General features: G+C 45.2%; 1 protein-coding gene across 1 annotated transcript in view; it reads right to left on the bottom strand.

The window, feature by feature from the left end:
• PHF20 (PHD finger protein 20) overlaps positions 1 to 24,385 on the bottom strand; it is a 177,819-nt gene that overhangs the window by 48,266 nt on the left and 105,168 nt on the right. Inside the window, exons 17-21 of the mRNA XM_033962633.1 lie at positions 24,080 to 24,173; positions 20,890 to 20,894; positions 14,009 to 14,176; positions 13,198 to 13,359; positions 2,202 to 2,402 (exon numbers count right to left, since the gene is read on the bottom strand). Of these exons, the coding sequence (XP_033818524.1) occupies positions 2,202 to 2,402; positions 13,198 to 13,359; positions 14,009 to 14,176; positions 20,890 to 20,894; positions 24,080 to 24,173 (630 nt within the window). The remainder of the gene's footprint in view (positions 1 to 2,201; positions 2,403 to 13,197; positions 13,360 to 14,008; positions 14,177 to 20,889; positions 20,895 to 24,079; positions 24,174 to 24,385) is intronic.

Genomic DNA, 24,385 nt, shown 5'->3' with positions numbered 1-24,385 from the left:
GATCTCAATACAAGTCCATGAGGATCCTGGAGATCCTGCAAATCCTGGTTTTACCCAGACCCGATTCTCTGGTCCTATCTTACGAGACCTGACCCATTTACAGCAAGTTAAGCCATGTTTAAGCTAACGAAAAAAAATCCAGAAAACATCAAAAGATTATTTCCTTTTTAACAAATAGTAATACTGTACCATGAAATACTGTTCCATCATCTCCCTCCACCTTACCCTGGATGCCGAGTTCTCCGGCCCTCTTTCTCGGCCAGCCGCACGCTTTCAGGGAGCAGCGCACGCGCGCATGCTCTGTTGCTCAATCTTCTCCTCTGACGCAACCGGAAACCGGAAGTTGCAGGAGAGTAGAACATTGACCAACTCCAGCAGCTGCGCGTGCACAGCTTTCTGGAAGCGTGCGGCTGGGTGAGGGAGAGGGCCGGCAGACTCCGCATACAAGGTGAGGTGGAGGGAGGGAAATGTAGGGCTGCAGAACGAATTATTGTGTTTTAAATGTATTCTTATGGGAAAACAGGGCTGCAGAACGAATTATTGTGTTTTAAATGTATTCTTATGGGAAAACGCGTTTCACACAACGAACGTTTCACATAACAAACTTGCTCCTGGAACGGATTAAGTTCGTTGTGTGAGGCACCACTGTACGCTTTTTAAGCGTAGCACAGCAGGTGCAGGTGTCAGCCCGATGCTCTGGACCCAAGCACTGGAGGCACCAATTGTGTGGGTCGGTGAGGGAGATCGGGCGTGCACACCGCTGGCACTTCTTAAAACCCGGTTGAGGGGGCATGAAGGGAAACACGGCCTCCGCAAAATTGAATCCGGAGGCCTGTATGGTGGCAACAGGCCCCGCCGGGGCCTGCCTGAAAAAATAAGGAAAAACTCGACATTTTTTTTTTTAAACAAAAATAAAGGGAATCCGAAAAGAAAAATAGGAAAAAAGAGAAAATACGCGAGCGGGAAGGCAAAAATTAGTTTTTCAACGGCCGTTGAAAACACATGCGTCTTCTTCGCTCCGCGGAAACGAAGAAACTGGGGACCATGCACTCCTCCGTCGGGCGGGAAGGCACTCGCGCATGCGCGGTGCGGCCAACTAGAACTTTCTAGTTAAAAATGTCCGTACCGGGGCTCCGTCGGTGACGTCACCCATGCGTTAAGAATATGCTGCCTGCTTGTCCTGGGATAACAGTGGGTCCCCCTGTCCCCATTCCCTAGTATTTTACGAAGCTTACTGACAAATTTATATATCTTGTACTTACAGTACAGCAGACAGTTTTTACATGTGTCAAGTTATTGAGGACAGTGTGTACCTAATTCAAGGCATGCCTAGTCATGGGAAAGGGAACCTGCTGATAGTTGGCTTTTAACTTCCTCAACGCAGCCTCTAGTAATTTGCATATTTGACAGGTGACCATACCAGATTTCAGTTGCATCAGCCAATAAGCACCAAGGATCCACCTTAGCTAAGCTGACTGTCCACCCTTTCACCCCACCCCTTTTGATGTCATCAGTAGACGTTACAACATTCACCTCTAGATCCCTCCCCTTTTGGCAATGTCACCAAAAGTGACATAACTCTTACCAGGCTACACCCCTTTTCTAAGATGGCAGCACCCTTGGGACCTTCAAATGTCACAAATCCAAGATGGTGGTGCCCATAAGTATCAGACACTGACAGGAAATTATCCAAGAGCTTCCCTCTTTAGAAAGCCGGATGTCATGCTCCGAGACAGACTCATTAGCAAGAGCAACAACCGCTTATAGAGTCCTCAGAGCTGCTTCAAAGTTATGGCAAAGGGCTCCTCAAAATGCAGTTTATGAGAGGTCTGTTTTATAAACACCGTTAAGTCATGAAAATGCAGCCACCAAGAAGACAGAGTCTCAAACCCCATCTAAGAAGCCAGTCAGTAGGTTTGCTAACAGTACACTTGGGGTCTCAACATCACAAAGGCAGAAGCAACTGAAACAAGTGCCACTAAAATGGTTGCATGGTCTGAACTAGACTATTATGCTGGTCTCATAAAAGGCTTCACAAAGCAGACCAAAAAGTCCTGATTCATTAAGACTATTTTAAGTGATACAAGGTTCTGCATCGAATCAAACAGCTTTAAACAGCAGTGCCTTGTTGCTTTCTCCTATGCACCAGACCGCAAGTGTCCTGGATTTTATACTTTTGGTTAAGCAACTGCGCTGCTCACCATTTTCACCATGTTTCTCTCTGTCTGTCTGTTTTCGATGAGATTTGTCCATTTGGTTTTCTTTGCTTTTCTCTCTAAGTAATGGTCGGTGGGTGTTCAGCATGTTCACAGATGAAGGCACAGAGTTTCTCCTCTTCACGTGCAACTTCTTGGTTTTATCATCAGTAGGTGAACGTCTCAACACTATGTGATGCGATCCATCTAAATACAAATAAAATGGGGAAGATGAACTCCGTTATCTATATTCCTGATAAAAAGCAGTTCAAAACGCTTCTCTTGTGGAATTGCTTACCTTGCTTCCTATTTAGAATTCTCATTTGCTCTTTAAATAGGCAAAACCCAAAAAAGAATGTAAAAGCTGACCTTTCAGGAGTGTTTAAATTTCTTATTGTATTTTGGAATTTTTTTCTGACAGCAGTCTGAGCCAGGTTCCCAGATTCAGAAGCCTTGTATGGCAATCTGTCATAAATCTACTCAAACGCTGCAACATGGGCCTTATTCATGTCAAACGTAAACCTATCACCAAAACAGAAACATTTATTCTTATGGAACCGCTATCCTAAAACTCTGGTTGCAGGCTTTTAACAGTTTAATTTTTGCCTCCACATTCATTTCCACTAGGACCACTTTGTTACTCCTATCTCTTGCATTTTCAGATAGCATTCATTTACAATTATCCAGGGAGTTTTTTTTCTCCAATATATGTTACCCCCCTCAACATACACACATTGAACTTGGTTGCTGTAGTAATAGTCCTGGGCTGGGGCCATGCATCAGGGCTTCTTCTGGAAACCTGCAAACATGGTCCCAGACTCTAACCATCAGATACCACCAAGAGAAAGGGACAAGGATTTGATTTACTGTCTTTCTATGGTTACAACCAAAGTGGCTTACATATTACATACAGGTGCTTATTTTGAACCTGGGCAACGGAGGCTTAAGTGACTGCCCAAAGAGCTGTAGTGGAAAATCAAACCGCTCCACTAACCACTAGGTCACTCCTCCACCATTAAGCAGAAACCATGCTTCCCCCTCCCTCACCCTTTTGTCTTCAGGTCCTGGGCTTCCAGCTCATCTCCAAACATACCAGGCCAGCCTTCTTTTTGTCTTTCTTATACTTGCTGCCAAAGGCATCTGTCCCTAGATTTCTAAAATTAACTAGCTTAAGAAGTTTAGATGCATTTCCCCCTCTCTCTTAGCTAAATGGTTAAACAGTCTTCAATCTTAGCTGAAAGATTTGAGTCAGTATTTCAGTGCTTTTCAGATGTAGTCTTCAGACACCTCTGCTTTCCTAAAAGGAGAACATTGCAAATTGAGGTAATTCTTTCTGACTCCTTTTTTTTTTTTTTTTTAATTATAATTTTATATTGCTGGGTTAGCTGTTAGCTTATTCCTTTCTACTAAAGCTATAGAATATACGTTTATTTTTCTTGTTTGAGGGAGGTAGTTTGTTGGTTTTGTTTTTGTTGGGTTTTTTTTTTTTTTGGGGGGGGTTCTTGCTTACTCAAGGGTAGAATTCACCAATCTTTCTGCAACTGTGACACCAATTCATGTGACTGCAGAAAGTATATGATCCCCAGCAGGCAGGGAAAACAATGGCATCTTATGGAGCAGTTTGGGCAGATCCAGTTCAAAGGGGGAGGCAAGCTCCTTGTATAACCACATTTTTGAGGTGTCTTGTTTGCTGGACTGCCTGGGAATTACTTCATTTGTCCACCTTCTTGCCTCTGTTTCTTACCTCTCACACTCTCCCCACCTGGGACCCTGTCACTGTTGGAAACTTGCCACGTGGCAGCCAGTAGTGATAGTGATGAAGACAGGCTGCTTCCACTCAGCCCTGGGAATGTCCCTCTTCTGCGATCGTACCTCCTCAGATACAACTTCCTTTAAGCAGAACTCAGCAGAGTGAAGGCCCCAGGGTCAGCCAGATGTAGTCTGTATTCATCGCTGCTGCTGCTGCTGTTAGTGATATGTGCAAGGCTTTTTTTTTTTCCCTTTTGGGGAGGGAGGGAGGGAGGGAGAGACGCAAAGAAATGGGGAGCATGGAGCAGGTCACATGGATCCAACTGCGGATGGCCCTGTGCTTTTTGCCAGGCTCGCTCAATGGCAGTTATGCCTCTATACTAATATACCACTATACTATATTAGCAGGTTTTTAAAAGCTTTTTAACCATTTTTATTAAAAACTGTTTTCCCAAACTTAGTATACAATCATTGATCATCGTATTATTTCTCATATTTATCTGATATGCCACCTTTTCCCAAGAAACAAGTAATTGCCTATGCAGACAGTATTAGGTATAAGTATACCGAGCACTGATTAAAGCAAGAAAGCACAGTTACTTACTGTAATAGGTGTTATCCAGGGACAGCAGGCAGCTATTCTCATATATGGGTGACATCATCAGCGGAGGCCGGATGCGTCTGCCACTCAGCCAATCATTGACCCATGCAGTTAGTGTCTCTCCTAACCCCATCGATTCCATCTTGCTTAGCAGCCTGCGGTGTGGGACACTGTCAAAAGCTTTACTGAAGTCCAGGTACACGACGTCCAAAGACTCTCCCAAGTCCAACTTTCTTGTTACCCAGTCAATGAAGCTGATGAGATTGGATTGGCAGGACCTACCCTTGGTGAATCCATGCTGACTGGGATTCCGAAGATTCCCTTCATTCAAGATCGTGTCCAATTTGCTTTTAATTAGTGTTTCCATGAGTTTGCACACTATTGATGTGAGACTCACCGGTCTATAATTCGCAGCCTCTGCCCTGCAACCCTTTTTATGCAGAGGAACGACATTAGCTAATTTCCAGTCCAGGGGAACTTTCCCCTTACTTAGGGAGAGATTGAATAGCTCAGCCAACGGTTTCGCCAGGACATAGCTAGCAGAGAAGCCAACCAGGGGAGGTGGGTGGGTTGTGAGAATAGCTGCCTGCTGTTCCTGGATAACACCTGTTACAGTAAGTAACTGTGCTTTATCCCAGGACAAACAGGCAGCCTATTCTCACATATGGATGACCTCCAAGCTAACCAAAATGGGATGGTGGGAGTGTTGGCAATTTAAGAGAATAAATTTTGTAATACTGTTTGGCCAAACTGTCCATCCCGTCTGGAGAAAGTATCCAGACAATAGTGAGAAGTGAAAGTATGAACCGAGGACCAAGTAGCAGCCTTGCAAATTTCAATAGGAGTAGATCTGAGGAAAGCTACTAAAGCTGCCACTGCTCTAACTTTGTGGGCTGTGACTCTACTGTGTAGGGGTAATCCAGCATAGGCACAGCAGAAGGAGATACAAGCAGCCATCCAGTTAGAGATGGTATGCTTAGAGATAGGATGTCCCAACTTATTTGGATTGAAGGAGTCAAAAAGTTGAGGAGCAGTTCTGTGTAATTTGGTGCGTTTCAAATAGAAGCACGTTTACAGTCCAGAGTATGAAGAGCTATTTCTCCAGGATGAGAATGAGGCTTTGGAAAGAAGACTAGAAGAACAATAGATTGGTTGAGATGAAATTCCAAGACCACTTTAGGGAGGAATTTAGGATGAGTGCAAAGGACTCATGATGAAATACCGTGAAAGGTAGATCAGCAACTAAAACTTGCAGCTCACTGACTCATCGAGTAGAAATGAGGGCAATGAGAAACACCACTTTCCAAGTGATATAACTTCAGATGAGCCTTGTCAATTGGATCAAATGGAGGCTTCATCAGTTGAGCAAGGACAACATTGAGGTCCCAAACCACAGGAGGCGGTCTGAGAGAAGGTTTGACATTGAAAAGTCCTTTCATGAATCTGGAAACCACCGGATGAGCAGAGAGTGGTTTCCCTCCAATAGGCTGATGGAAAACAGCAATTGCACTAAGATGGACTCGGATCAATGTAGACTTGAGGCCAGAAGTCGATAAGTGCAAAAGATAATCCAAAACAGAAGATAAGGAGGAATGTTGGGGCTCCTTATCATGAGAAAAACACCATGTAGAAAATCTAGTCCATTTTTGGTGATAGCATTGTCTAGTGGTAGGTTTCCTAGAAGCCTCCAAAATGTCTCTGATAGGTTGAGAAAACTGCAGAGGAGTCATGTTGAGAGGTACCAAGCTGTCAGGTGTAGAGACTGCATATTGGGATGAAGCAGAGATCCCTGACTCTGTGTAAACAGAGATGGAAAAACTGGTAGAAGGTATGGCTCCCTGCTGCTGAGCTGAAGGAGAAGGGAGTACCAAGGTTGTCTCGGCCACCGAGGAGCAATCAGAATCATGGTGGCATGATCGTTCTTTAACTTGACCAGAGTCTTGAGAATGAGAGGGAATGGAGGGAATACATAGAGGAAGAGATTCGTCCATTTCAGGAGAAAAGCATCTGCCTCGAGGCGATGAGGAGAGTATATCCTGGAGCAGAACTGAGGCAGTGTGTAGTTGTGGGGAGCTGCAAAGAGGTCTATTTGAGGTGTTCCCCACTGTGAAAAAATGTGATGAAGAGGCGAGGAATGGAATGTCCATTTGTGAAGTTGCAGAAGACGACTCAAGTTGTCCGCCAAGCAATTGTTCACCCCTTGGATATAGACAGCTTTGAGGAAGGTGTTGTGGCAGATTGCCCAGTCCCAAACCTTCAGAGCTTCTTGACAAAGGGAGGCAGATCCCGTCCCTCCCTGTTTGTTGACATAATACATGGCGACTTGGTTGTCCGTCCGAATGAGGACTACCTGGTCGTGAAGATGTTGGAAAGCATTGAGAGCCTTGAGGATCGCTCTGAGTTCCAACAGACTGATATGACACTGACGATCCGTACTGGTCCAGTGGCCTTGGGTACGGAGACCATCGAGATGAGCGCCCCAAACATAGGTTGAAGAATCTGTCATGAGGACCTTCTGATGGGGGGGCGTTTGAAAAAGCAAGCCTCTGGAGAGATTGGAAGAGAGCATCCACCAACGGAGAGACTGCTTCAATGAAGGAGTGACTGTTATGTGTCGAGAAAGTGGGTCGCAAACCTGCGTCCATTGAGATGCCAGGGTCCACTGAGGAATTTTGAGGTGAAGTCTGGCAAAAGGAGTCACATGTACTGTGGAGGCCATGTGACCCAGAAGTACCATCATGTGTCTCGCTGAGATGGAAGAGCGGGAAGACACTGTATGATAGAGTTGAAGAAGAGCTTCCAGACGTTGTTGTGGAAGGAATGCTCTGAGTTGGATAGTATCCAGAACAGCTCCGATGAATTGTAGATTCTGTGAGGGCTGAAGATGGGATTTGGGAAAGTAGATTTCGAATCCCAAACTTTGTAGGAACAAGGTAGTCCGTTGGGTCGCTACAATAACCCCCTGAGATGTTGAATCTTTGATGAGCCAGTCATCGAGGTAGGGAAATAGCTGAAGACCATGGTTCCTTAGAGCTGCTGCTACCACAACCAGGCACTTGGTGAACACTCTGGGAGAGGAAGCCAGGCCGAAGGGCAGCACTCTGTATTGATAATGCAGATTCCCCACCCGAAATCTGAGGTATTGACGGGAGGCCGGATGAATGAGAATGTGAGTGTAGGCCTCCTTGAGATCCAGAGAGCATAACCAGTCGTTCTGCTCAAGAAGGGGATAAAGGGATGCCAGGGACAACATTCAAAATTTTTCTTTGGCTAAAAATTTGTTGAGAGCCCTGAGATCAAGAATTTTAATCTATATTAAAATTTTTATTGTTAACCGGTCAGATATTTATTTTATGATCGGGATATTAAAAACTAATAAACTTGGAAACTTGGAACGGGCCGCAGATCGCCCGTCTTCTTTGGAACAAGGAAGTAACGGGAGTAAAAACCCCTGTTCTGCTGAGTAGCCTTAGGTGCAGCAGAAGGTTGAGGTTTTTGTTGCTTCTGTGGCCATCCTCAGAGCCATCCTCAGAGCAAAACGCCGTTGATAGATAGGAGCAGGGCGTGTAGGTTTGGCAGGAGCTGGCTTTGGCTTAGGTCTGAAAATAGAAGCAAAGGATTTTTCATGTTCAGACAATTTCTTGGTGGCTGCCTCAATAGATTCATCAAAGAGGTCATTGCCTGCACAAGGAATATTAGCTAAGCGATCCTGAAGATTAGGGTCCATGTCAATGGTACGAAGCCAAGCAAGGCGACGCATGGCTACAGAGCAAGCAGCTGCCCGGGCAGACAACTCAAAGGCATCATAAGATGACTGGAGGAGATGTAATCGGAGTTTTGATAAAGAAGCAAGAACTTCTTGAAATTCAAAGTGCTTTTGAATATCCAAATAAGTCAATAATTTTGGTAATAAATGAGGAACTCAAAATAAGTAATAAAATGAAAATTATAATTGAGGACTTTAGAGGACATCATGGTATTTTGATAGATGCGAAGTCCGAATTTGTCTATAGTTTTCCCTTCCCTTCTAGGAGGAACGGTGACATAAACCTTGGAAGGATGGGACCTCTTCAAGGAGGACTCGACTAGCAGGGACTGATGAGATAACTGAGAGTTGTCAAACCCTTTGCGATGTACAGTTTTATACCTAGAGTCCAATTTGCCTGGAACGGCTGGTATGGTATAAGGAGTCTCCAGGCATCTGGCAAAAGTCTGAGACAAAAGCTTGTGAAGAGGAAGCTTAAGTGACTCTGCTGGAGGTTGAGGTAGATGCATGGACTTCGAGGTACTCCTTAGAGTATTTGGAACTAGCATCTAATTGAAGATCCAAGTCAACAGCCTTCTGACGAAGAAAAGATGAGAAAGATAGCTGACCGCCAATGCTTTGCCTCGAAAAGACTCGAGGACGTCGAGGCAGCCTGGGTCGAAGATGAAGCTTCGGCAGGAAAAAAGGCATCAAAAGAATATGGAGACTTGGACGAAGCAATCGAAACCGCTGCATCCTCGAGGTTCAGAAGTGGAGACCTTGAGCGAGGAGTCGGCGGTCTAGTCGAAGTAGGAGTAGAGTGAGGCTTAGTTGAAGAGGAACGTTCTTTAGAAGAAGAACTATGCCTGGAAGTATGCCTCGATGAAGGCCTCGATCATCGGTGAGAACTATGCTTGGAAGCAGATCTCGAAGATCGAGGAGACTTCGCCTCGGAGACAGAAGCAGCCGATGCCACAAAAAAATGGATAGGACTGGAGGCTGTAGATCGAAGCTCCAGAGGCTTGGAGGAACCTCGATGCACTCCCAAAGACTCTGCTCCTTGTATAGAGTGTGAGGATTTCTGCCGAGGCACTTGCAAAGATTCTGCTCCTTGCTTCACATGCTTGGATGCCAGACCAGACACTTGAAGAGACTCTGCTCCCTGCAAAGAGTGCGTAAGCTCAGACTGAGGCAAAGGAAGCGGCTCGACCTCGCAGGAGTCTGCTGAATGCCCAAGCTGGATGAGAGGAAGAAGCTTCAGTCCATATTAGTAAGGAACTGAATGAATTGCTTCTCCAACATGGTCTGGAAAGAAGCCAGCAAGGATGGATCCGCGTCTGAAATCAAGACCATTTGCTGTGGCTGGAGGTTCCACCGAGGCAGTGTAAATGTGCTTCGACTTGGAAGTCTTAGGCACTTTAAGCACCACCGCTGGAAACAAGGAAGATACAGCAGGTGTCGTTGAAGAGAGAGCCGCTGCAAATGACGAAGATCTGATGAGGCTCGAGGTGGAAGCAGTAGAAGCAGGAGTCTCAGTCGAAGGTGAGGCCGAGGGCGCCTTCGATGTCGATCTGAGGAAGAATCCATCCCTAACAGCTTCTCCACCAAAAGATGACGACGTTTAAGGGCTCAAGGTTGAAGAGTAGCAAAGCGCTCACACGACTTCGGGTAATGTTCCGGCCCAAGGCACTTGAGGAAACTGATGGTGTAGGTCCGTAAGGGAAATCGCACGCTGGCACTGGCTACACTTCTTGAAGCCAATGACAGGCTGGGACATAGAAGGAAAAACAGCTGCCGCAAGATCGAAGCCCTTGGACTGCGGCCGAACGGCCCTGCCCCGGCAGACAGACGGAAGATTGGAAAAAAAATTTTTTTTTTAAAACTAGAAATAAAGTAAGAACAGCGATTCGTGAAGAAAAAAATACAAACCGCAGTTCAGAGAAGGCATGAAGTAACAAAGTTAAACAGAGAGTCAAAGATGGACTTCTCGGCTCCACGGAAAACTGAGAACTGAGGAGACGTACCCTACGCTGGACGGGAAGGCACTCGCGCATGTACGGTGCGGTCGACTCGAAACTTCGAGTTTTCTTCAAGCAAGTCTGCTTGAAAGCTTCTGCATCCGGGCTCCGCTGATGACGTCACCCATATGTGAAAATAGGCTGCCTGCTTGTCCTGGGATAATGAGCGTTATGTTCTTACCACCACTGATTCTGGAGTTTGTAATTATCTGTGACATTACAGTACAAATGCTTAACAATCGAGCTTCTTCAGGGATATTACCTTGCTGAATGAAATGTAGGCCACTCTTGACTCAGATTAGATTAGATAGCAATTTAGGTGTTAGTACTCTCAAGCCTTAGCCAAGTAAGACTACCAAACTAATATGGCCCTGTGGTACTAGTAGGTTTCAGCTCCTGTGACCATGAGAAAAGATGTGATTCATTCCTGCTAAGATGTCAAAGAAAGATTAGGTTCTTACCTTTGCTAATCTTCACTCTTGTAAATCCACACTTTATTCTGGGACCAGTGGGTTATTTCCCTCTACCCGTCAGGATTTTGTAGAAGCCTCAAAATTTCCGAGACTTAAACCCCCCACCCATACCTTATCACTGCACCGCAGTGCCTCCCGGTGAAAGCAGAGGTATGGAAAGGGTGCCTGGTGCAACCACGGGCACATCCAACTTACCTGCTGGCACCCCCAAATAAATGCAGGAGAAAATACCCTGGTTCTGAGGAGCAGGGGTCCCTGTAACTAACACTGGAGCTGGCAAAAGGGAAACAGGCATAGACTTTTTAACTAAGTAAGCCTGATAAAGCATATTCACAAATTCTAGGGAAAACCCATCCTCCATGGTGGAAGCCAACCCCTGCACACCAGTTTTGGACTGTTTGGGGGATTTGTGAGATGTCTCGCCAGAGGCACGCTTGCATTTCGACTAAACATCGCCAGCACTCCCCAGAGTCCTCCAACACCATTTTTGCAGAAATCGGGGCAGAAGGCACAAGAAGACCCTCCTTGGAGATCGAAGGTACTGAATCTGGGCAAGCCTCGCACCCCTCACAGGCCGCAGCGCACATGGAACACGGCTGCACTTCCGACAGCCATCCACCGCAAATGAGGCATGAACCCATCCCATCTGTCCAGGGGGAGGCCATCTATGATAGTTTTCTTGCAAAAACAAAACTTGGAAATATGAAAAATATGTTGCAATCTAAATCGGGAAAAATCCAAGATGGTTGCCACAGATGCCAATTTTGAAGAAAAATAGCCCAGAAAAAAAAAAATCACAGAAAACCTCAAAAAAAGGCGATTTGGGGATTTTAGATATGGGGAGGGGTAGGGCATGCCAGGAAGCCACCCAAAACCCCCTTTTTTAAGACCCCCCAAATCGCTGATTCAGGCTGTCAGCCTGTACTCACTGTGACATGTGCTGAATGAGAGACACTGCAACATCTTACAGGGAGATCCTTTGCCTCAGTGAACTGGAAATCTGGATTTCAGATCTTCTGAATGTCCCATCAGCCTGACCACCACAGCTGGAGACCTCCGCCACCCTCCGACATGTTGTGCAGATGCCTGGCAGAGGAACACCAGTCTGGCTCCGATCTCAGGCATGCCTACTTGGAACCGCTCAGCTTGCGCTCTATCTACTAGCGGATGAACCTGGGGTGAGTTAGCTCCCAAGGGAACTGTCCCTGAGCCACATTCTGATGTGCAGGCTGTCCAGGGGGCTTACTGATAAGCAGGGAACCCCCTAGAAGCAGATTTTCTCCAAAGGTCTGCAATCTCCCACAGTCAAGGATGTCCACGCAGGGAACCTCCATTGGCTCTCTAAGCTATATGCCTTGCTGGTATCAGTGGCAAGGTTACAGCTGAGGCACCTCTAGAAAATTTTGAGGAGGTGGTTTGAAATGGGGGAAGGGACTCGACCCATCAAGTGTGACACCCCCGAGGTTGGACAGACCCCTGAAAGGGTCCCCTCCAAGCTCAGTCCCGGCACCAGATAGGGACAAGAAGGCCACTAAACAAATTCCAACAGCCCTACACTAAACCAGGGAAGACTGCAACAGCTTACCACCACCTGCTGGAGACTGACAGCAGACTAGAGTGTATTAGGGACTGCACAGCCCCCTTGTACTACAGCCAAAAGTTTATGTCTCAGTCTCCAACTGCTGGTTCATAGTGAGCTATTACCCATCAGTGAGCTGTGCTGGTCTGGAGAGATGCTGAAGAATACATGAAATTAAACACAAGTAGAAAAGATCAGCTCCTACAGCCTGGCTTGTATGAAGAATGACTGATGCAATGGCACAGTGATGAGGGGGAGGGGTTTAAGTCTCTGAAATTTTGAGGCTTCCTACAAAGTCCTGGTGGGTACAGGGAAAATAACCCACTGGTCCTGGAATAAAGTGGGATTGTACAAGAAATACAGATCTCTTGATGAACTTTTAAACCAACTCTGATTTCAGAATTCAAGTTGGTGGAATGAAGGTAGAGTAGGTATGACTTTGAAGTGCAGCAGTGTGCTGACAAATTCAATTTTGTCTTAATTGCATAACAAAATATTTAAAAGGTGAAAAGATGTGGTGGACTGATTAAAATGTTACAAGCAGGTACTTTGCCCACTAGTGACCAATAACTACAACAAAGGGCTTTTGAAGCAATGAAATGAGTTATACTGCAAGTGGCCCAAGCTGTTTTGGGATCATTTATTTTATACTTCGTCAATATTCATTATGTTAATTGCAATCAAAATACTGAATTTTTTTTTTTTTTTTTGCACAGTTTCATTGTTCCTGTCTTGTGAAGTTTTAATGACTCTTTTTTAATATAGGCATAAAACAAAAGCTATTTTTGTCGTAATGAAATTATACCCCATATCTCCAATGATCTCTCTCATACTTACACAAGGACTCAGAAGTGGTCCGTCTCCTCTTTGGGACTTTCCCGATTGGTCTTTTCAGAAGTTGAAGAACCTCTTGTTTGGATGTTTCTTGGTACTGGCTTCTGTTCTTGCTCTGCTGTTTTTCTCCAATCCATGGAAGTATTTCATATGGTAGAACAGGAGCTTAGCTTTGCGAAAGAATTTTGAACAATCCATATATTTGCACTTAAACTTGTTTTGGTCTAGGTCAGCTGGTTCTTCTGGTTTAAGTTCATTCAACTTCTTCAATGCATTTGTTACTGCAAGGATAAAAACAGCAGGACTTATATGTACTAGATTTCAAGCCTCTACTATTAAAGTCAACAGCTGCAGTTAGCAAAGCTGGTCAAACACATTGCATTAGAAAAACAGATGTAAGTTCAATACCATCTTTACTCTAAAAATGTTTTCAAGATAGCAATCATAAGAGAATGCATTTCAATAGAATGCAGACTCACAAAACAATCACAGATATAGCATAATACAAAAATTCAATTCATTTATTCAAATAGTCTTGTATATATTTCCAATATTCTATCCAAACACAAAGACTGGCTCATTTTAACATGATTAAGGAATTATACTTTTCAAACTGCTCTCCTCTTCGTCTCCTTGCCCTATCACAGACACAAAGGAAGCCAACACATACAAGAGAAAACATACAGAAGAACAGAAGAAATACACACATACAGTGGCTGGAAAAAGGTCCACAAACCACGCTCTGCATGTTTACCCCACATCTTTGTTTAAAGACATAACTGAATTATTCAGTTTGCATTATGTAAATGCTAACCTGTGACAGCAGGAACCTCTTGCAGCTGTGCTGGGGTCTTGTTCTCTACACTCTCTTCCTGAGAAGGGTCATTTTTGGCGAGTTCTCTGGTCTCAGGGAGAAGAGGTGACTGCTGGGCTTCCTCCAGTGAACTTGGCAGCATTGGCTTCACAGGGCTTTGCTGAACTTCTTAAAAAAATATGGAATTTATGGTATTACCCAACAATAATACATATATACTTACCTATCTACTGAGTCTTTGCTGGAAACAAATTTCTGAACAAGGGAAAGACCATCAAAATCTGTTTAATCTATGCCCCTATTCTCTTTTCTGTGAATACATTGGAAAGCATGCTTTGATCTTTAAAGAAATTTATCTATCATGATTTACAAGAAATACATAAAAAACAGATATTATGCTGCCTCTATCAGCCAAGAGTGTACCCACATGGGCACACTTCTTATGATCTTTGCTCCATCACAAGTCATTATAAATAAGGGGTCCAGAAGTGAAAGTTCAGATGGGCACGAGACCTCAGAAAACTTGTCTGAAGTAACAAAGGATTTGCCTAGTGGTTCAGCAGCAGTCTGAATATCAGGAGAATCAGGGTTGGGCACATCACTTCATCCTCTGTTGCCCTGAGTTCAAACAAACTGTTAGCCCTCCTGGGGCATGAATTTAACTTGCCTTCAATGAAAAAACATGAGCTTAACCCAAAAAGAGGATTAAGTAGAGATAGGTCTCAAAAACGGAGGGGAAGAACAGAAAGAGGCAAATGAGAGAATTTGAGACGAGTTACAGTTTTTGGCAAGAGGAACAGATCTGAGTTTGGTAGGGAAGGACAAAAAGGAGAAATTAAGTCCTTACCTGCTAATTTTCTTTTTTTTAGTCCCTCCAGACCGGCACAGAAATGGATGGGTTTACGCTCCTCTACCAGCAGGTGGCGACTGAGATACTAACTTCTGGCTTTAATACAAGTGGGCTGTGCAGTCCCTATTACAATCAGTCTAATGAATAGCCAAACAGAAAACAACTAGGCTGAAACAGTAACATCCCAACTCCACACACACATGGAGAAGACAAAGGAAAAATCATTGTTGGATCCTGATTAGAACAAGAACCTTTTAGAAACATCCCACAGTTCGCCAGCTAAACCAAATGTCACTGCTCTGTTAAACTCTCCAACAATCCAAAACAACCAACTCCCGCAGAAAAAACCCATATTCTTCACAAAACAAATACTGAACAAAACGACAGAGCGGGGTCTGTGCCGGTGTGGAGGGACTAAAAAAGAAAATTAGCAGGTAAGGAACTAATTTCTCCTTCTTTAGCATCCCTCCATACTGACACAGAAATGGATGGGATGTACCAAAGCAGTACCCATGATGGGTGGGACTCCCAAAGGGCCGCCACAAGGACACACTCACCAAACATAGTGACCAGACAGGGCTCAAATGCGCCTGTGCGTCCCGACATGCTCGAACATCCATATGGTAGTGCCGAACAAAGGAATGAAGAGAAGACCAAACCGCAGCTTTACAGAGGTACCAGAGAAGATTCAGCCCAAGAAGCTGCTTGACCCCGAGTGGAATGAGCTTTGAGAAATTCCAGAACAGGCTTCTTCTGGAGAAGGTATGCCGAAGCGATAGCCTCTTTGATCCAGTGCACAATGATAGCCTTGGAAGACAAAGAGACCTGGATCGAACATTGGAAAATGTCCCCAAGTCAGAAGATTGGGCAAAACTCTGGGTAAGAGCGAACAAGAAAAGGACCTGGGTGCTGTCAAGGGAGGTCTGCTGTCTCCTGGAGCCAGGATTCGTGACGTCACACACCTGTCTCGATAAACTACTAAAACCTAATGACCATTTCCCTATGCTTCTTATCCATGTAGTACAAACGACACTGCAAGGAAACACCTCAGAGAACATACCCGATGACTTCAGAGCCCTGGGTAGGGAAGCTGAAGCAAACAGGTGCACAGGTGGTCTTCTCATCCATCCTCCCAGTTAGAGACAGAGGAAGAGGCCAGGGAAGAACGCATCCAACGTACCAACGAGTGGCTTCGCAACTGGTGCATAGAGATGAACTTTGGATTCACTGGGACCATGGAAAGACACTCCCAGGGACTGCAGGGACCGGAACGGACTTTCACTGACCAGAAGAGGTAAAAACGTACTTGGACACCGTCTAGCCCGCCTACTTCGCAGGGCTTTAAACTAGGTAAGTTTGGGGGAGGGTATCCACTCACATTCCAGAGCAGTAAGGAATCATCCGGGGAGGCGAGACACAACCACCCTTCTGAATCCAAGGTAAGCACCCATAATACGCATGACAGCCCTAGCAAACACAAGGGATGGAGGGCCATGTATGTCAAATGCACACAGTTTAGGCAATAAAATTCTGCAATTGGAGACCGAGATAGTGAATGCCGACCTAGATGTGGTTGCGATATCCGAGACCTGGTTCACGGACTCTCATGGGTGGGGATATGGCCATACCGGGTTACAATTTTACTTCGTCGAGACAGAGAGGAGGGCAGGTTAGGCGGAGGGGTAGCGCTATTACATTTAAATGAAGGCATCAAAACTACCTGAATCACGGACGTTAAGTACACCGGGGAATCCCTCTGGGTGAACCTGGCCAGAGGGAGAGAAAAATGCCTGTATCTTGGTGTGGTATATAGACCTCCAAGACACCAGAAAGACAAAGACACGGAACTAATCGAAGGACATAGAAAATATCGCTCTACGGGGGGACGTTGTACTAATGGGAGACTTCAATATGCCGGACGTTAGACTGGAGCACACCTTCAGCAACAACCAGCGGCAGCAAGAGGCTATTAGCCTCCATAAGAGGAGCACGCCTCAATCAAATGGTAATGGAGCCCACTAGGGCCCAAACGATCCTTGACCCTAGTTATCACCAATGGGGAAAGCGTCTCAGAAGTCTTCGTGGGAGATAAGCTAGCCTCCAGCGATCATAACATGGTATGGTTCCACCTGAGGAAAGGTTTCCATTAGATCAAACACTAAAACAAAGGTACTACAACTTCGAGGAACGGACTTTGCAGCATGGGAGTCTTCGTCCATCAGGCGCTCCAGGTCCAAACTGAGACAGGGAATGTGGAGGATATGTGGTCATCCCTGAAATCTGTCATACACGAGGCAACCGGCCGTTACATAAAATCATCACACAAACGGCGAAGAAAAGACAAACCCCAGTGGTTCACCGCAGAGATCTCACGTCTCGTTAAAGGAGAAAAAAACACATTTGCTTCCTTCAAACGCACGGGGAAAAGCGAAGATCAACTGCTACACAGGATCAAGTCCACAGAGGTCAAAACGGCAGTCAGGGAGGCCAAACTTCGAGTGGAAGAAACTCCAGCAAACAACATTAAGAAAGGGGACAAATCCTTTTTCCGGTATATCAGTGACAGGAAAAAAAACACAAACGGGATAGTACGCCTGAAAAAAACGGACGGGAATTACGCAGAATCGGATCCCGAAAAGGCCGAACTACTAAACGAATACTTCTGCTCGGTCTTCACCTGCGAGGCGCCAGGGTCCGGCCCTCAATTGAAGCCACAGTCAAACACAAAAGATCCGTTTCGGAATTTTAAATTCACACCCAGCGGGGTTTACCTTGAGCTAACAAAACTCAAGGTGGACAAAGCCATGGGACCGGACAATCTGCACCCCAGAGTGCTCAGGGAGTTAGGTGATGTCCTGGCAGAACCGTTAACCGTGCTCTTCAATCTCTCACTGAGTACAGGGACAGTCCCCTTGGACTGGAAAACAGCTAACGTCGTTCCTCTACACAAAAAGGGTTGCAGGACAGAGGCTGCAAATTACAGACCGGTGAGTCTGACATCGATAGTATGCAAACTCATGGAAACACTGATCAAACGCCAATTGGACACGGTCTTGGACGAAGGGAATCTACGGGACCCCAATCAACATGGATTCACCAAGGGTAGGTCCTGCCAATCAAACCTCATCAACTTCTTTGACTGGGTAACAAAAAGACTGGACGAAGGAGATTCACTAGACATAGTGTACCTGGACTTCAGTAAAGCTTTTGACAGCGTCCCACACCGCAGACTGTTAAACAAGATGAAATCGATGGGGTTAGGAGAGACTCTGACGGCATGGGTCAATGATTGGCTGAGTGGCAGACTTCAGAGGGTGATGGTTAACGGTACTTTCTCTGAGACATCGGAGGTGACCAGCGGGGTGCCGCAGGGCTCGGTCTTGGGTCCACTCCTCTTCAACATATTCATAGGAGATCTGACTCAAGGGCTTCAAGGTAAAGTAACATTATTCGCCGACGACGCCAAACTATGTAATATGGTAAGCGAGGACAATCTAGAAGATATTATGGCGCAGGACCTGCGTACATTGGAATGCTGGTCCTCAACCTGGCAGCTGGGCTTCAATGCTGGAAAGTGTAAGGTCATGCACCTGGGTAGCAGAAACCCATGCAGAACTTATACCTTGAACGGGGAGACCTTGACCAGCACTACAGCAGAACGAGATTTAGGAGTAATCATTAGTGCAGACATGAAATCTGCCAATCAGGTGGAGAAGGCTTCCTCAAGGGCAAGACAGATGCTGGGTTGCATCCGTAGAAGTTTCGTCAGCAGAAAGCCTGCAGTCATAATGCCATTATACAGGACCATGGTGAGACCTCATCTGGAATACTGCGTGCAATTCTGGAGGCCACATTATCGCAAAGACATGCAGAGGGTCGAGTCGGTCCAAAGGATGGCCACCAGAATGGTCTCAGGGCTTAAAGGTCTCTCGTCGAGGATGACTAAACAATTTGCAGCTCTACACTCTCGAGGAACGCAGGGAGAGGGGAGACATGATTGAGACGTTTAAATACGTCACCGGACATATAGAAGTGGAAGATAACATTTTCCTTCTCAGAGGCCCCTCAACCACAAGGGGGCACCCGCTCAAACTCAAGGGCGGAAAATTTCACGGCGACACCAGAAAGTATTTCTTCACGGAGCGAGTGATTGATCAATGGAACAAGCTTCCAGTACAGGTGATCGAGGCCAGCAGCGTGCCAGTTTTTAAGAATGGGACGCCATGTGGGATCCCTAAGTGGGTCAGGGTAAAAACATTGTATAGTATTAAGGGGAGGGTCTATAGAGTGGGCAGACTTGATGGGTCCTTGGCCCTTTTCTGCCGTCATCTTTCTATGTTTCTATGTTTCTACTGATAGATAGGACCCTGAAACTATCGGCACAATGTGCCGGCCAGTGGCAAAGAAAGCAAATAGAATGTTAGGCATGATAAAGAAAGGAATCACGAGTAGATCGGAGAAAGTTATAATGCTGCTTTATAGGGCAATGGTCAGACCTACACTTGGAATACTGTGTCCAACATTGCTCCCAACCTAAAGAAGGATATAAACTGTTGAGAGGGTGCAGAGACGAGCAATGAAGCTAATAAAAGGTATGGAGAAATAAAAGGTATGGAGGAATACGAGAATGACTTAAGAGACTGGAATGTTCTCCCTTGAGAAAAGGAGACTGCGAGGGGATATGATCGAGACTTTCAAAATACTGAAAGGAATCGTACAAAATAGAGCAGTGGAAAAAAAATTATTTACAATGTCCCATGTGACACGGAGAAGAGGACATGGGACTGAAGCTAAGGAGGGGGAACAAGTCCAGGATAAATATCAGGAAGTTCTGCTTCACACGAGTGTGGAAACTTGGAAATGCTCTCCCTGAGGAGGTTATTGCGGAATCACCGTTCTAGGATTTAAAAGCAACTAGATGCACATCTCCTTATGAGAGGCATAGAGGGATATGGTGACTAAAATTATGCCAGTGTACACCTGGCTGGGCCTCCGTGTGTGCGGACGCCAGACCTGATGAACCAAAGGTCTGATCCGGGAGATGGCAGTTCTTACGTTATCTGCCACTAGCAAATGAATCAGATCTGCTTACCATGGGTGCCGGGGCCAGTCCGGAGCCACAAGAAAGTGGCCAGCATGCTGGGCAATCTGAAGAACTTTCCTAGAGGCCAGGGAGGAAAGGACATACAGGCAGGCCATCTGTCGGCCAAGCCTGCACCAGTGCATCCAGCCCCCTCAGCCTGGCAATCCTGCGTCGACTGAAGAACCTTGGCACTTTGGCGTTGATACTCATGGTCATGAGATCCATGATTGGCCATTACACGCACAGCCACCGAAGCTGGGTCTCCCTCGAGGCAGCCGGAACATTCTGTGCACCCACCAGCCACATCCACCGCTTGGTGCCCACATAACACACACTTGTTCTGCTTTCTTGAAGCACTCAATGAATGTGCTAAAAACCCAGTACAATAATGGCGGCCTTTTATCTCGCGTCTTTTTTTTTTTTTACGTCTCACAGCTCACCAGCTGTATCAAGAGACCCCACAGGTACTCTAAACTGTAGTCTGTGCCGAATAAGTGGCCAGGAGTACAGCTAAGGCTCCTCTAAATTCAGAAAACTGGGGAGGTGGGGGAAATGGGGGGAGGGACACAACCCTTCTGAGTGTGGCATCCCAAGGTCGGTAGGATCTCCAAGCTATGTCCAGACAGCAAAAGGGACAAGAAAGATTCCCCAAATTAGATCCAACAGGCCAAAAACAAACCTCAGCATAGACTGCACAATCTTACCACTCCACCTGCTGGAGACTGAGAAAAGACTGAGTGTAATAGGGATTGCACAGCCCACTTGTACTGTAGCCAAAAGTTAGAGTTCTCAGTCTCCACTGCTGGCAGAGGAGTGTAAATCCATCCATTTCTGTGCTGGTCTGGAGGGACGCTAAAGAAGATTCGGGTTCAATACAGGAAAGGAAGATAGTAGTAGGGATTTGGCAAAGTAGTGATAGAGAAATGTTCAGTGAAAATTTACACTTACTTAAACTGATTCAGAGAGAATTAAAGAGCAAAAGTGGGTTATATCCCCTGTCAGGACATAGGAAAAAAAAGGCCCCAAAACTGATTTATTTCCTTGAGAAAAGTCTGCTGCTGCTTATGTCCTAAACTAAACTAAACTAAGCCTTAAGTTTATACTACCGCATCATCTCCACAGAAGTGGAGCTCGACACGGTTTACAAAGCTTAAAAAATAAGAAGGAGGGGAGAAGGGTTTACAAAAGCATATAAAAAGAGGGGATGTAGACGAAGGAGAGAAGGAAGTTATATAGGTTTTTCAGTTGTTTTTCGGAGATAGTTGGAAGGAACCCAGGTTCCGCAGCGGGACAGTGAGATCGTTCAAAGGCCCGTGATTTTTGGAGAGGAGGTATTTTCCCAGTTTACCTGCATGGAGGATGCCGTGTAGAGAGGGGAAGGATAGTTTATGTCTGTGGGCTGATCTGGTGGGTGGCAGGCGTTCTGGGCGAGGAAGGATAGATGGATTAGGGTCGGAAGGATGCCGTGACATGATCTTGAAAGCTAGGCAAGGAACATTTAGAAATGAATTCTGGAAAGTACTGGGAGCCAGTGAAGATGGTAAATAGTGGGGGAGACGTGATCAGATTTTGCGTTAGCAAAATCAGCTTGGCCGCAGTATTCTGGATAGGCTGGAGTCTCCTGCGGAGACTTTTTTTTAGATTTAGGCACAAATAGGATGGAAATATAAATAATCGAGTTTGGATAGGCTGAATGGATTGTACAAGGACGGGGAAATGTTTTTGGTGAAAGTAGGATCTAACTTTCCTCAGCATGTGGAGGCTGAAGTAACAAGATTTTGCCAAGGACATTCAGGTGATCGTTGAGGGAAAAGGGAGGAGTCGATGGTGATGCCGAGGACCTTGCTTGAGAACTCATAGGTGCAGAGCAGGGCCTGTGGGTAGAGTGAAGAGGAGTGGGCAGGTGTCAAATAGCCCACAACCTAGAATTAAAAGACAATATTTCTACCCCAAGCACACCTACTGCCTTCACAAGAGGCAAGCACCATATTACTGTGTATCAATTTGATCACTATTGCTTTACTGGATGGGTTTCAAATTCATCTGCGGGCCATGCCAGACTAGTCCAGACAAGCAGAAAGTACCAAATCTCCACCCAGATGGAGAAGAAAGAGGACTATTAGCATCGAGTGCTTATCTTCTCCATATCTGCACTTTAATTCCCCAACATGAGTACTATCTCCACTTCAGCTGTCCTAAACCACAACTCTCCACCAGCCTAAAAGGCTTATCCTGTGCTGCAAAATAAACAAAAAAGGACAGATTCCAGATGGTTGCCAAACCAAACAACAAAAAGAGAGATTCCAGATCCATTCCTTGCCAGAAACAACTATGAAAACCACTTGCTTAGGCTTCTTCTAGCTTCCTTAGAGGACAGTAGCCTTGACCCCTCTACTAATGGAAATAACCTTAAGTATGCAAACTGGGAGATGCGAATGTGGATCTGCACCAAGGTATTATTTTCTCTCTGAAGTAGGGATGGACAAACATATGTACTTGAAGGACACGCCCAGATGAGTTTTCAGGATGTCCCTAATGAATAAGTATGCGATCTATCTCTATGCACTGCCTCAGTTGTATGCAAAATGGATCTCATGCATGTATATGGGGACATCCTGAAACCTGACTTTGTTGTGGCCCTTGGATTGATTTTGCTCCCTAGCCTGCTCTGAAGACTAAGGAAAGCAAAAAACAAAAGGAATTGACCCCAAAAGCAGCAGAAAAGGACTGTCCTCAGGATAGATGTGGAAAACAAAGAGATCAGTAACACCATTTTTCTTCCGAGACAAGATAGGATCCCCATACTTCAGAAGGAGGGATGGACTAAGTTCCATTTAGAGCTCCACACATGCAAGACCCAGCCAGAAGACTTCTCTCCTACTCTGATTGCCTCTCTTATTAGTTAGTTTTGGGAAATACTTAATGGTTTCAGAGCAAAAGGAACCAGGCCTGAACTTATTTTAATTTTTTATTGAGCTAATTAGCATTATTGATACAAGTTGGTGTAACAACACATTGAATGACGTGGGAAGCTTGAAGCTTACTTTACATCATACAAGAACTGTGATGTACCAGTGGCTTAATGGCACTGCAACCTGGCTCAATATGCCCACCATGTGGGGGGGTCAGAGGATGAGTCCTGTTAAAACTCCTCTTTAATGTGCCTATTAATGTGATTTGTTGCAATTATGTTTAAGCTAACAAGACTTCTGTACCACAGGACAAAAAGCCCATGATTTGTATCTCAATAATTAAGACATGCAAAGCTAGCAAATCATCCATTTTAGCCCATCTAGAACCAATGACACCAACCCTATATAAGATGGGGTTTTCTGGACACTAGCCAGTTGAAGGAGGCGGCCTCCAACCCAGCAGAGGGCCCAGAAAGATTGTGCCACCAAGAGACAGTTCATACTCAAGGGGGAAGCCTTGAGGATCTCTTCCCCAGGTCCATGGTAAGATACTTCCATTTAGAGAAAGATACAGATAGTTGTAATACCATTTAACAGACACCTTGAGAGAAACAGCAAAAGTGAAGGTAAGGCTGTGTGTTTGTAGTAGAAAAGATGGGCCTACTATCCCTAGCAGTCATTCCAAAACTGGAGAGTAAATTTTTACCATGGTGTACTACTCTTGTAGATGAGAGTTTAGAGACTGTTGTGATCAAATAGTGCCAAGTTTCAGCTACTTCTGCTAGGCATTGCCCTCCTTGAAAGCTGAAGTTGCATTTGTGAAACCCGCTTCACAAAACATATAAATCAATCATTAATGCACTTAACTGTTCTGTGCAAAAGTTGCACAACCTGGGCTTTCTCCATTACACTCAGTTGTTCATTCGTTACATTAGTTTTCACCTAAAATTCTTCATTTGAATAGCATGGACATTTGATGCACTACAGACTGGATGAGGAAAAACTCCTATCGTGTAAAATCCTCACTATATGAAGAGACAGACTTATTTTTAAAACTTAAACACTACTAAAAAAATAGCTACGATTCCTTACTAGAACACTTTTCATGTCCCTACCTTCTTCTGGGCTCCACTGCACTGGGAGAAGCATCTTTGACCACTTCAGTCTCAGCAGTAACACACAGAGAACCAAGAGAGTTTCATGATTTCGCTCACATGACGGCTCACGAGGACTGCTTTATCTGCTCTCTCTCACTATCACTTGCACAGTTATTTGACTCTCTCTCACTTGGTACATGGCTTTCAATTTTGGTTTCTTGGTCTGATGAAAGATGAACAACACATTTAAAATTTAACTGATAGCACTCCACTATACGAGGGCTAGTTCAAAAAGTATCAAGACCTAATTTTTCTTGTGTAAACAAATAAAGCTAGGGAGGCAGTGGTGTTGGTGCACATAGGTAGGCGACCCTAATGCACATGCTTGCTTGAATTTTGCTGGCCTACATTGTACGCGTCTCCTGTTGACCTAGG

This window comes from Geotrypetes seraphini, chromosome 11 (assembly GCF_902459505.1).
Source record: "Geotrypetes seraphini chromosome 11, aGeoSer1.1, whole genome shotgun sequence".
Taxonomy (NCBI): Eukaryota; Metazoa; Chordata; class Amphibia; order Gymnophiona; family Dermophiidae; genus Geotrypetes; species Geotrypetes seraphini.
The sequence above is the reverse complement of the archived record's forward strand: the minus strand, read 5'-3'. Positions and strand labels throughout refer to the sequence as shown.